The sequence below is a fragment of the Lupinus angustifolius genome, chromosome LG08, assembly GCF_001865875.1.
Source record: "Lupinus angustifolius cultivar Tanjil chromosome LG08, LupAngTanjil_v1.0, whole genome shotgun sequence".
NCBI classification, from domain to species: domain Eukaryota; kingdom Viridiplantae; phylum Streptophyta; class Magnoliopsida; order Fabales; family Fabaceae; genus Lupinus; species Lupinus angustifolius.
Genome location: NC_032016.1, coordinates 6,386,546 through 6,398,291, shown reverse-complemented (window position 1 = coordinate 6,398,291; position 11,746 = coordinate 6,386,546). Strand labels below are relative to the sequence as shown.

Sequence of the window (11,746 nt, the reverse complement as noted above, 5' to 3'; positions counted from 1 at the left end):
TATATACGAAATAACACTTCTCTCTTCATCTTGTTCTGTTCTTAATACTTCTTCTTCTTCTTCTCCCTTCTTCTTCTTCTTCTTCTTCACTCCACACTATTATTATTGTTCCTCCATAGCTTTCAGAGGTTTCTGTTTCACTTTTGTGGAGATAGCGGAACAGAACTCACCCATGAAGAGGCTAGTAAGTACGTTGTTACCGAATTATTAAAATAATAATTATCTTTTTTCATACCCATTTAGTTTAATCGAACGAAGGGTTCATTATGTACCCACAATTGATTTTGATGTTTGTTATAGTTTTTGTAGTGACTTCCAAGTTAATATTGTGTCATAATATCTGGGTTTCTATTCACCATGAATTACGTCAATCCCTTGCTGTCAAGATCAAATTTTTATTTTATTTTAATGTTTTGAAAAGGAATTTTTGGAAACCAAATTTTGAGGGATATAGATGGTTGATTACGCTGTTCTAGATTGGTTGAAACATCGTTTTCTTGTCTCTGAAAATGGGTCTAGAGATCTTTTTTTTAGTGAACACTTATGATTTATTCCTAGTCATAATAGTATCAAATTGGAACTCTTCTATTCATGGTTTGTTAATTTGAATTACATTTGAGTTTTATTTCTAGTAATATCACTTTCAACTATTACAAGTATCCACCTTGCAATCTTCTATATTATCTTTTAACAAATGTTTTCAACTTAATTAGCTTGATTTTAGTTTTAATTTCTAAGTATTAATTTTCAATTGTTATATTGTATCTAGAACATTTTTCGTTACCTGTTTTATGAAAATATGAATTGGTCACATCTGAATATCAAATTGCATCTTCTGTCCATTTGTTATGTAAAATATTTCCCTTTATCTATCTCCAGAGTGTAGATCAGTTACTAATATCTAATTATCTAGCAATGGCTTGGTGCCTTGGTTCTCTAGGCCGAAGGCAAAATCTGTCCTAGCAGAATCTTCAATGAAATATTTGTTTTTCTGATCACGAAAATGTTTAATTGTTTAGCGGTGTGTTGTTTAGAGGCGTTGACGACTTGCACTGTTTTTCAATTTCATAACATCTTTCATTTTAATGTACACATTGCCATGAACTTAGCAATGTTCTTTAAATTTTCTCCTTTCTCTTTTGTTAGGTGGTGGTGCTTTTACTTGTAGCATTATGCACTGCTCCGGAATGCAATGGAGAAGATGATCATGGACCATGTAAACATAAAGCATTGGACCCTCGGCCTCACACTGTGTCAATCTTGGAGTTTGGGGCGGTTGGAGATGGAAAAACATTGAATACAGTTGCATTTCAAAATGCAGTTTTTTATGCCAAGTCATTTGCTGATAAAGGTGGCGCGAAACTATATGTTCCAGCTGGAAGATGGCTTACTGGAAGTTTTAACCTTACCAGCCACCTCACCCTCTTCATCGAAAGAGGTGCAACCATCCTTGCAAAAGAGGTATTAATCTTTAACTTGAACCCACTTTTCAATTAGCTAGCCCATTCCGTAGACTAAAGTTACGAAGGATATGAAATAGATTTGTTTCTTGCACTCCATCGCAACTGTCTCAAAGAAATTCAATTTGGTGGGAAATTCTTGTCGTCAATTTATTTGGTAGCATTTTTATTTGTGAGGAAATCTATGTCATTCATTCTCAGCAAAATAATAAAGTTATCCTTATTCATTTTCACCCTCGTATCAGCAGAGAATAGATATATACGCAAAACAGTAAAAATAATGTACAAGGAAAAATGAATCATCTCTTTAATACCATTCTTCAAACCTTGCCTAATTTTGTTATCGAGCTGGTCACTCTTCTGGGGCATAAAAGTGTGTATGATGTGATTTTTATTCATACTACAGAAGGAACTGTCAATAAACAGTATTTGCTGAAGTGCCAATTTTTGTTAACTCTACTGGAAGATTTTACTTGTGTCTATTTTACATCATTTCAGGGTTATCAAAACTGGAGTATAATTGATCCCCTCCCTTCTTATGGTCGAGGTATTGATGTACCAGGTAGGAGATATCGGAGCTTGATTTCTGGACAGAACTTAACTGATGTGGTGATTACAGGCAAGGATATTCTTCCAATATCATCATTATCTGTTTTGAAGTATTTCTCTTATCGGATGAGCATTCCAGCACCACCATACTTAAATTGATGTTTGTAATAAATGCCTCAGGTGATGAAGGAACTATTGATGGCCAGGGTTCAATCTGGTGGGAGATGATGAATTCTCATTCCTTAAATTATAGCAGACCACATCTAATTGAACTTATTGATTCTAATGATATCATAATCTCAAATTTGACATTTTTGAACTCTCCGGCATGGGACATCCATCCGGTATATTGCAGGTACAAGTGGCTCATGTTTGTGATCATTGGTTTATTTCTTTATTGGAAGTGTTGTGTTTTATGTATTTTCTTTGCACAATGCATGCAGCAACATTCAAATTCACAACATAACAGCTCATGCACCAGCTGGATCCCCACTCACAAGTGGTATAGTTCCAGGTAAATTGAGAACTTGTTAGTTGTCACTTTTCACTTATCTGATTAGTGAGTGATGCAGTATACAACCTGCAAACCTTTGAATCATGAACTTTTTGGTTGGCTAAAACTTTTATCTAGCAATAAGTAAGAGTTCTAAATATGATTGAAGAAAGCATAACTTTCTCAATTATCATATTTGGTGTATTAATCCCTCTACAAATTCTGATTTTGTTTCTACAGCTCTGAAAGGTCTTCCTCATTATATTGCAATATTCAACATGTGGTTTAATCATGTAGTGATAACTTAAAGTATATTGCTTTTCTTGGAGGTTGTTCCATGAACTAGTTTGTAATGCGGGCATTATGATTCTCATTGGTAAGAGGGTGAGTTATGGCGCAATTGTAAAGTTGGTTCAAATCCTAGAAACAATCTATCTATTTAAAGCGGTACGACTATGTACATCTACCCTCCTCATATTCCACCGAATAGGGAGCCTCATGCACTAGCCGTCTTTTCTTTTATATTTATGAATCTCATTACTCAATCATTAGTATTTGCAACTTGCAGATTCTTCTGTGCACGTTTGCATTGAGAACAGCAGTATTAGCACTGGACATGATGCTATCGTGCTGAAGAGTGGTTGGGATCAGTATGGACTTGCCTATGGCAAACCAACCTCTAGTGTCCACATCAGAGGTGTTTATCTACAATCATCATCAGGTGCTGGCCTTGCATTTGGGAGTGAGATGTCTGGAGGCATATCTGATGTAATTGCAGAGAAGCTCCATATTGCCAACTCGTCTATCGGCATTCAACTGAAGACAACTAGGGGCAGAGGTGGCTATATAAAAGGCATATCTATTTCTGATGCAGAATTAGAAAATGTTTACTTGGGTATCAGCATGACAGGATACTATGGTTCCCATCCAGATGAAAAGTATGATCCTACTGCAGTTTCAGTCATCGGTAACATTACTTTTAAGGATATTGTTGGTGCAAATGTTGCTATTGCTGGGAATTTTTCAGGAATAGTCGATTCACCATTCACCAATATCCATCTTTCAAATGTGACATTTTCTAATAGTTCCGAGTCATCACCTTTGTGGTTTTGTTCTAGTGTATGGGGTTTCTCTGAGGAAGTATTTCCGGAGCCATGTTCTGATCTGCAGAGTTCATATTCAAACTTCTCTTCCATAATAAATCCATCAGCTAGTTCTGTCTCTAGTGCATGAAATCATCATATCCAAGAATCTATCTAGTCATTCCTTTCATTCAATCTGTACATGAGACGCCGAAATTCATATTCCATCAAGAGCTTCTTCATTACAATTTTCCAATAAAAGAATATTCTTGATGTAAAGATGTTCTTTCTCTTCAACATTTCAATCAACCTTCCTTTGCCTGTGTAAGAAAAATCTGTCCAGAGTGGTATCAATTCCAGATAGTATATTTTATGTACAGCCTCAATTTCTTCATGTATGTACAAGATTTGTTTTTTAAATGTTGGTGTACAGCCTAAGATGTAATTTGCTTTCAACGTATCATGTACAATGTGGAATGCTACATTTGATTTTGATGTCCATGGATAGGTATTGAAAGGGTGCTATTGTTTTCTTTGCATAGTTCTTTAGCCTGTTCATTCATTCATTCATTCTATTGACTTCATATTGCAGAACAAAACATAGGGATGGTATTATTATCTAAGTTCTAGGATGTTACTGTCTTGTCATGACAAACAGAACCAATCTTAAACTAATGTGGTAGTTAACATTTGAGAATAGTAATCATAGGAATGCTCTATGCACAAGATTGAAAGATTCTTGTCTAGTTGTCTGGTAAGTGGTTCTAACTCTTGTCAAGCTTTTCCATATTGCTAGACAGCTATTGTTAACTGAAGCTAAATGTCGCTGAGAATAACAAGTTGATTTCCTTGTCATCCCATCAAATGGTAGTTCATTGTACCACTCCCACCTTGTTGGGGAACCTCATATCAATTCTCATCAACCACCACCAACACTTGCATCTGGCATGCAAAATGCAATAATCATTATCATCAAATCAATCAGTCACACTGTTCATCATTTAATTCATGGGACATCAATTATGAGATTGGTTAATTGAGATAATGCAAATTGAGATAATGATTATTGCATTTTGCTAAGTTATAGGAGAATCTTTTCAAAGATAATATCAAGCAAACCATCATTGAAAAGAAAGAAAAAATAAAGTTACCATTCGTTTTGTCAGCAATGTTTTTGTTTGCCACTTTTTTGATCTGGCAGGCAATGGTCTCTACACTCTGGCAGATTGATTTTAGAAAAGATACCACACCAAAAGCAAATTTTATGATTGAAATAATAATTGCAGATATATATATTCCAATCCCACACTTCCAATGGAAAAGAAAATCAAAGTTTACCGTGTTTCGCAAAAACACTATAAGATGGGACAATGATCCTTAAAATCAGTTTGTAGGTAGAGTTTGCAAAACTATATGAACCTTAAAAACATTTAACGAGTTAAAATCATGAATATAAACACTTCTCAATTATGCATGTGAGTGATAATGTGAGACTCATCTTATGTGAAATTAATATATTCCTAGGTTCAATATCTACAAATGCTCTCTCACATTCTCTCACCGAGAAGCCTCTCCACCTCCTTGTCCTTAAATCAAACCATTTTAGTGGCAAGTTGTAGTTTGAAATTTTCACATTACCTAAAAGAAAGAAAGAACGAAAGAAAGAAAAAAGAATGTTATGGAGCCATGGTAACAGCAAATGGGATTTATTGCTCCAGTGTCTGGGTAAATTGAAATTACAAAACTTACAACAAAAAACTGCTCAAACACTCTCTCTCCTGGCTTAAAAAATTGAAAAGGAAGAAAAAATAAAAGAAAAAATCATAATTACATGGTTCACTCACTCACATAATGCATACCAAATTCATTATACTGTGTAAGAACCAATATGAAACACGTAACAAACTAGTACCGCATACCATGTAACTTAAAAATAAATCACCCTTTGACGTGTCAAATAACATGTTTACTTTCTACTCCCAGTCTTACGTTTCATGTCAACTGGGGCTGGATGTCTTCCCGTTCGATGTAATACACCATTTGCTTGTTTCCTTGAAGGCGAAGGACCAAGAGAAGAATTGATTGCATTCTTGCTGAAAAATTTGCAAGAGTATTATTAATATCCAAAAGAGAGATTAAGAAAAAAGAACAAGAGAAAACAGAATGTGGGACCAGAACAGAATGAAACAAGACAAAACATGATAATTTGTTATATTCTCTTTGGTTTTGACTCCTTGAGTGAAACTAAATTGGTTTACTTTTTAGTCTTTAACTGGTTTGTTTAGAATATGTCAATTACCAAACATAGAACATAACTTGTATGTTTTGTTCCTAACTGTTTTTTCTCATGTCTGTCAAATTGTATGATTTGTATATGAAGCATATTCATTATTCAAAGAAGACCATTTTTTTTCGTTACCTTAGTTCTGGGCTTTTTGCTGACTTTGAGACAGATTTTCTAGACTTTGATCTATTTTCATTGTCTAGGGTGGTAAGTTTGGAATGATTAAATTGCCAAAGTAAGTCAGGTTCCGAGGAATCGCTGGTTGCAGCATCAAGATCATCCATGTTATGTGACCCTGCAATATTAAACTGGTTGCCTCCCGTAAACATACTGTAGGATTGTTGTGAGTATATTTTGGAAGAATCTTGGAGATATTTCTGATAAAAGATATCAGACAAGTGCCCATTTTCTGCTTCCCAACACTCTAACATGCTCTCAATGTTGTTTACATCTAGCTTGTTTACCATCACCTTATCAACCCATTCTCCTGATACTGATACAGTCTCTCCATCATCCTCCCTGTAGGTTGGTCCAGGACTTTTCACCGGGGGCCAGGGAGGTGAATTTGCTGATATCTCATCAAAATCGAAGCTCTGACTCTTTTGCCTCAATGTCGTATCACTGTGAAGCTGCAAGACCATTGGTTAAAACTAGATCAGAGTTCAACAAGGAATAGCAATATAGTAACAAAGTTTGCATGATCTATTTCTCTTAAGGAATGAAATGAGGAGTTATCACTAATTCACTATGACTATTAGTCAAGCAGGTCAGTGCTACACTGCTACTCATATTCTCTCAACCTAATATCCAAGTAAAATGCAGCAGGCAATAGTTTGCTTCCGATGTTACTCAACCTAATATCCAAGTAAATGTTTACTGAAGACAATAATTTGCAGCCGACTGGCACTAGTTGAAAACATTATTGGTTAGCATGAATTTGAAAAAGTCAGGAAATTATAATTCTTTTATCACTAGAAAATGAAGTAAACATACCTCTGAGTTGTCTACATCAAACATTGGTTGCCGGCACCTAAGATCACCTACAACGTCTGCACCCCGCTGGGTTGCATGATAAGGTGATAGCTCACTAGCCTTTCTTGTCTTATATTTTCCAGAGGTGGCAGATAAGGAATCGTCTGGTTGCACTTCCGCTCTTGCCAATGCTGCCTTAAGGCTCGCAATCTGAAACAAAACTCAAAAGTTGGACTAAATTGAAGAAACTGGAAAGATACCGTAAGATTACTCTGAAGAACTGGGGAGGTAAATGTTGAATATCAACCTGTTCTTTGAGGTCTTTAACATCAGCAACGTCCTTGTTTACTGTTGCAGCTCCAAGTTCAACTGTAGCAACTCTTTCTGCAAATTTTAAGGTGCTTATTGTTTCTCCAATAGAATCAGCCTCTGGACTCATGTGAACAAACATAAGCGTCTTGGCCTGTCCTCCTGAAACCCAACCAAAAAAACGAGCAGTTCAAATTTGTTATTCAGGAACTGGAAAGAATATATAACTGTCTGAGATATACTTACAACTACCCTAGTAAACTTCTTAAAACCTTACCAAGTGAATCTTGGAGTAATTGTGTGAGTTTACTATTTCTGTAGGGGACATGTTGGTTTTTCTGAGCAAGGGAAGCAATGACATCGCCCAAAGCTGAAAGAGATTTGTTAATATGTTGTGCCTCTTTTAGTCTATCTCCTGTGGCCTCCGATTTGCCAGCCCTCTCACTTCCTGCCAAGTCAACCAGATGCATGCATCCACGTAGGAGAGTTCCAGATGTCAAGTCTCTTCCTTGAACATGAACAGTCAAGCAACTGCCAAATTGATAATTTAAGAAGCCAATTATTAACTCTCATTAAATGTACCAGCATAGAAACATGAGTGGTTAACATGAGAATGAATAAGATGGATACCTGTGCGATCGGCTACTACGGTCATTAAGAGCGGTTGCTCCAACTGCACGGTTCCTTTGCCCCAGGTTCATTAGTTCAATAACATCATTTGTTGATGATACTGGGACCAGGCTTGCATCTGGCACGCTGAGCCCTTTATTAGAATTACTACGAATTTCTAATGTATTAATTGGTTAAGGGCAAGCATCAATAGGCTGTTTTCATCTTAAGCTTAAGCAATATTTAAAAAATTCAAAGCAGACGACAATTATATACAGTCTGTATAATTTTAAGGTAGTTACTGGTAAAAGGATATCTTTTGTTTGTTCCATCAGTAACCAATAGATCTCTGACTTGCTCATTATAAATCTCAATCATTTGAACAGACACATCATAGCAAAAAGTGTCCTTTCTTTGATCTGCTGTAAGAAATAAATCACTTAGAGCCCTATAATTTACACCTTGGCTTTTCTCAGTAATCTCTTTAGGTCCAGTCTGCGTGTATAAAAAACATAAATCAGAAAAAGCATTGAAAAATTCAATATTTTTAGGATAGAATTATTACTGCATTTACCATAGTGTAAGTTTTTCCTGATCCTGTTTGGCCATAAGCAAATATGCAAATGTTAAAACCGTCAAGAACAGACCTAATGAGTGGTTGCATATCAGAGAAGACCTCCGCTGCAACACAAGACAGGAAATTTTTTCAATCATACACTAAACTGTGGTGATCCTGGAAATAGGTGAAAATGAAAACCAAACCAACATTGGCCAGAAGATGGTCCAAAGACTTTGTTGAAGTTGAAGGATTTCCGTCCTTTCCCATTCTTTGAAGGAATACTAATTGTGATAGTTCCATCTTCTATGCTATCCACTGAGCTCACAAAATTTGGTTGTCCAGATAAGAAGGGTCTTACTCGACAGTACACTCTAATACTTCCTGATCAAACAAAATTATACCGACTTTAATTTTATGTTAGGATAAAATCCTTGCAAGGACATGAATGGGATTTATGCTTTAAAGCTACATGCCGATCAGTTATCTTACCCTTAAGATCCTGGACTTGATTGTACAGTTTGCGGTTTTCTTCAAGAACTCTATGATATCCAGAAGCAGCGTGAGCTAAGCCATGAATGTGCATGCCTAGAAGGAAAGAAATGGAAAATTAAATAAGATGCCTGCACAGGAAACAGTGTAGTGGAGAACTTCAAAATATCACAAACTCTTAGCAAGATGTTACCGAGATTTGAGAACTCCTCATGAAATTTCATTTGCATGAACTGCATACCAGCTTTTGTGGTGTGAACTGTGTGCTTTAGTTCCTACAAAACATTAGAATGTATTTTACCAACAAATCGGCAAATAGAAAAGGGAAAATGGTTAAATTATCTAAGCTGATCTCTACCTGAATATCTCTTTGCTGTTGATCAAAGAGCATTCGCTTCTTCAAAAGTTGTCTTTGCGACTCCTCATCAGCAACATGGTTTTCATGGATGAATCCTTCTTTCTTTGTTAACATTGGTATCTTATTCTCCACCTAACCATTTAAAACTACACCAGTCTGAGAATTCAAGCATTTTCAATTTTCAAGTTCAAGGTTGGCACTATTACCTTTTTATCTGCCATAACAAACTTTGATAAGGATCCATTGCTTTGAGAAACAGTGGCTCTCGGAGTTATTTTTGTCTGTAAGTTACATGAAACATAAATAACCATGAACAGTTTGTTATAAAAAAACGGCGCGTAAAATGACCAGCTAATCATCCAAAACTAAACGACATTAGTGAAAAGTAGCGCACCTGTTCACAATGGCTTACAATTTGATTCTCAAATGCCTCTACAACCTTATTCAAAACAGATTCAACCAACTGTTCCATGCAGAAGAACAATATAACATTAAGCAAGTAATCTTGAAGGCACTCTAGGAATTATGAGTCATACAATTAATCTTACCAATGGAACTTCTTCTGGCTTCTTATCTAATAGAATTGAACGAACAAGCATACTCAAGGAATAAGAACCAGACTGCAAGCATAAAAATGAAGAAAAAAAACAATCTCTTTAGCTATTCTTTCTGTTAAACCAGACAAATCCATAAAACATATGAAAGCCAAAAATAAAGCTTACCAACCATTTTATTAGACTCAACATCAGACTTAAAACCAGCAAGAGATTTTTCATTGGTAGAGGAGTTCCTTGACAAGGAATTAGTAAATGGCTCTGAGTTTTTTCTCACGAAAGACTTTGTAGAGGTTGTTGGTTTAATAGTCCCACCAAATTTCCACACACCATTAGCCCCAGTCTGTTTCCATTCACTGTAGGATTTAAGGGCCAATACACTGTTCACAATCCTGGCTGATTTTCCTCCCTAAAACATAAGCAACGAGTTAGCAGAAAACCAAACCAATACATTACAAAACTAAGTATAAGACTTCGATCAGTATGTATGCAATTTTGCTAATTGGCCGTAATTGCTTCGGGACTATCTGATGTTGAGTCGCTATTTATTAACAATTCAATTCACCCCGATACAAAAATTGTTACACAATTGTGAAACAGTAATAAGTATCTAATCCTTGACATACTTGTTCCAGATCAGATGCCTCAAAGGTAGGAATTCCAATTTCCTTGATACCCACCAGAAAGTTCCTCACATTCTCAAAATACTGAAATGCTGATAATGGTGCCCCGTCAGGGATTAATGCAGAATCAACAGGACTTTCCACAACCTTAAAGAAGAACACACAATCAACATTAGCATATAAACAATAACTTAGAAACAAGAGTATATAAAATCAAATTAGGATCAAAATCACCTTTGGCACAGCACCAGGTTGAACCTTATTAAGAACATTGCATAGGATGATCCCACTTCTCAAACCAAGCCTAAACTCTTCCTCAGATGGCTCTGCTGGTAAATCTTTAGCTGCAACAATTCCAACCAATTTCCTCAACCACCCTGCTGCATCATACCTTCTAAACGCTGCATTTTAAATATTTTATTTTTCAGTGTAATTTACACATAATCCAAATAGCTTTTTTACAAGGAATTGGCATGAATCATCACCATCAGAGAGAAAAGGATTATATCATTGTAATTATTATACACATTCATGGAAAAAGCTGTTTCCCAACAATTAAACCCGCTTGAATATGCATAGAAGCTCCAAATGAACAAAAAAAGTGAATTTTGACAAGAACCTAGAAAAGTGAAGGGAAAATACCAGCTTCTTCTGCTTTCCTAGATTCCAAGTCAAGATCTTTGAGACGAGTACCATGCTGTTGAAGCACATTCTCTACGACAGATGCCACTGAAAACGACAATGCCGCCATAACAAAGAGATAAAGTTGTACAATTCAACTCATCAACAGAGAAGAAACAAAAATATAGAAGAAAAGTTGATGAAACAGAGAGTGAGTTCTTTCTCTTCTGTCTCTGTGATGATGATGGTATGTGTTGTGTGTTGTTGAGGTTTCGTTCTATCTTTTGTTGGCAATTGAAATAGACATTCACACTCAGATTCTGTCCATTACCATTTGCTTTTCTCTCTCTCTCTCTCTCTCTCTCTCTTTCTCTATATACAGATAGAAAGTGAAAGTAAAAGTGAAAGTGGTACTCACACAACACAAAATCAAATACTCTTTCTCTTTCTGTCTATTCCGCTTTAGACTCTCTCCACTTCTGTGTTCATTCCGAACCTATGTTCCAAACCTCTTCCTTTAAACTTTAAAAATTATCAAACCTGAATGTAATAATATCTATATACCCAAACATTGTTAATTGCATCATTTATTTTGTATTACTCTTTTATTTAAAATTCAATTATAAAATTGAAAATGAATGATGAATTATGAAAAATATATTGTGTAAAAAAATTCTTATATTATTAGTGTATACATTTTTTTCCTTTATTTTTTCTCCCTTATGATAGATGTTTCTCTGGCATCAAAGAAATAATAATGTTTCAATCTTCCATCAAAAAAATA

The 11,746-nt window shown here is 35.5% G+C and overlaps 2 protein-coding genes across 6 annotated transcripts; one reads left to right on the top strand and one right to left on the bottom strand.

The window, feature by feature from the left end:
• LOC109354367 (probable polygalacturonase) lies at window positions 1-4,118 on the top strand. 2 transcript variants are annotated; one of them, XM_019596828.1, is made up of 6 exons: window positions 1-184; window positions 1,147-1,461; window positions 1,959-2,079; window positions 2,190-2,364; window positions 2,453-2,523; window positions 3,071-4,118. In XM_019596828.1, exons 1-6 carry the CDS (start codon window positions 173-175, stop codon window positions 3,733-3,735), a joined length of 1,359 nt encoding a protein of 452 aa, XP_019452373.1. In that variant the 5' UTR covers window positions 1-172; the 3' UTR covers window positions 3,736-4,118. The 2 variants fall into 2 exon arrangements, with proteins under 2 accessions (XP_019452373.1, XP_019452372.1); XM_019596827.1 differs by lacking the exon at window positions 1-184 and adding an exon at window positions 845-1,021 and having other exon boundaries at window positions 3,071-4,083.
• LOC109354366 (kinesin-like protein KIN-14I) lies at window positions 5,255-11,449 on the bottom strand. Of its 4 annotated transcripts, none has more exons than XM_019596824.1 (20): window positions 10,984-11,449; window positions 10,576-10,742; window positions 10,345-10,488; window positions 9,891-10,127; window positions 9,713-9,784; window positions 9,559-9,627; window positions 9,371-9,445; window positions 9,165-9,296; window positions 9,000-9,081; window positions 8,807-8,902; window positions 8,525-8,698; window positions 8,333-8,439; window positions 8,075-8,253; window positions 7,780-7,941; window positions 7,427-7,680; window positions 7,148-7,311; window positions 6,862-7,050; window positions 6,004-6,497; window positions 5,540-5,677; window positions 5,256-5,500 (listed from the first exon to the last, which is right to left on the bottom strand). In XM_019596824.1, the coding sequence occupies exons 1-19, from the start codon at window positions 11,090-11,092 to the stop codon at window positions 5,551-5,553; spliced, it is 3,033 nt and encodes a 1,010-aa protein (XP_019452369.1). In that variant the 5' UTR covers window positions 11,093-11,449; the 3' UTR covers window positions 5,256-5,500; window positions 5,540-5,550. The 4 variants fall into 4 exon arrangements, with proteins under 4 accessions (XP_019452371.1, XP_019452369.1, XP_019452370.1 ...); XM_019596825.1 differs by having other exon boundaries at window positions 5,256-5,677; window positions 6,862-6,895; window positions 6,932-7,050; XM_019596823.1 differs by having other exon boundaries at window positions 5,256-5,677.

What these genes read in the sequence shown, in the direction of transcription:
- LOC109354367 (XM_019596827.1), top strand. An exon ending in CAACCATCCTTGCAAAAGAG is followed by an intron (nt 1,462 to 1,958) that starts GTATTAATCTTT and finishes ACATCATTTCAG; the next exon opens with GGTTATCAAAACTGGAGTAT. An exon ending in CACAAGTGGTATAGTTCCAG is followed by an intron (nt 2,524 to 3,070) that starts GTAAATTGAGAA and finishes TGCAACTTGCAG; the next exon opens with ATTCTTCTGTGCACGTTTGC.
- LOC109354366 (XM_019596823.1), bottom strand. Translation starts at nt 11,092, where the DNA reads ATGGCGGCATTGTCGTTTTCAGTGGCATCTGTCGTAGAGAATGTGCTT. An exon ending in TCAAGTCCAGGATCTTAAGG is followed by an intron (nt 8,699 to 8,806) that starts GTAAGATAACTG and finishes TTGTTTGATCAG; the next exon opens with GAAGTATTAGAGTGTACTGT. An exon ending in TGGACCATCTTCTGGCCAAT is followed by an intron (nt 8,440 to 8,524) that starts GTTGGTTTGGTT and finishes CTTGTGTTGCAG; the next exon opens with CGGAGGTCTTCTCTGATATG.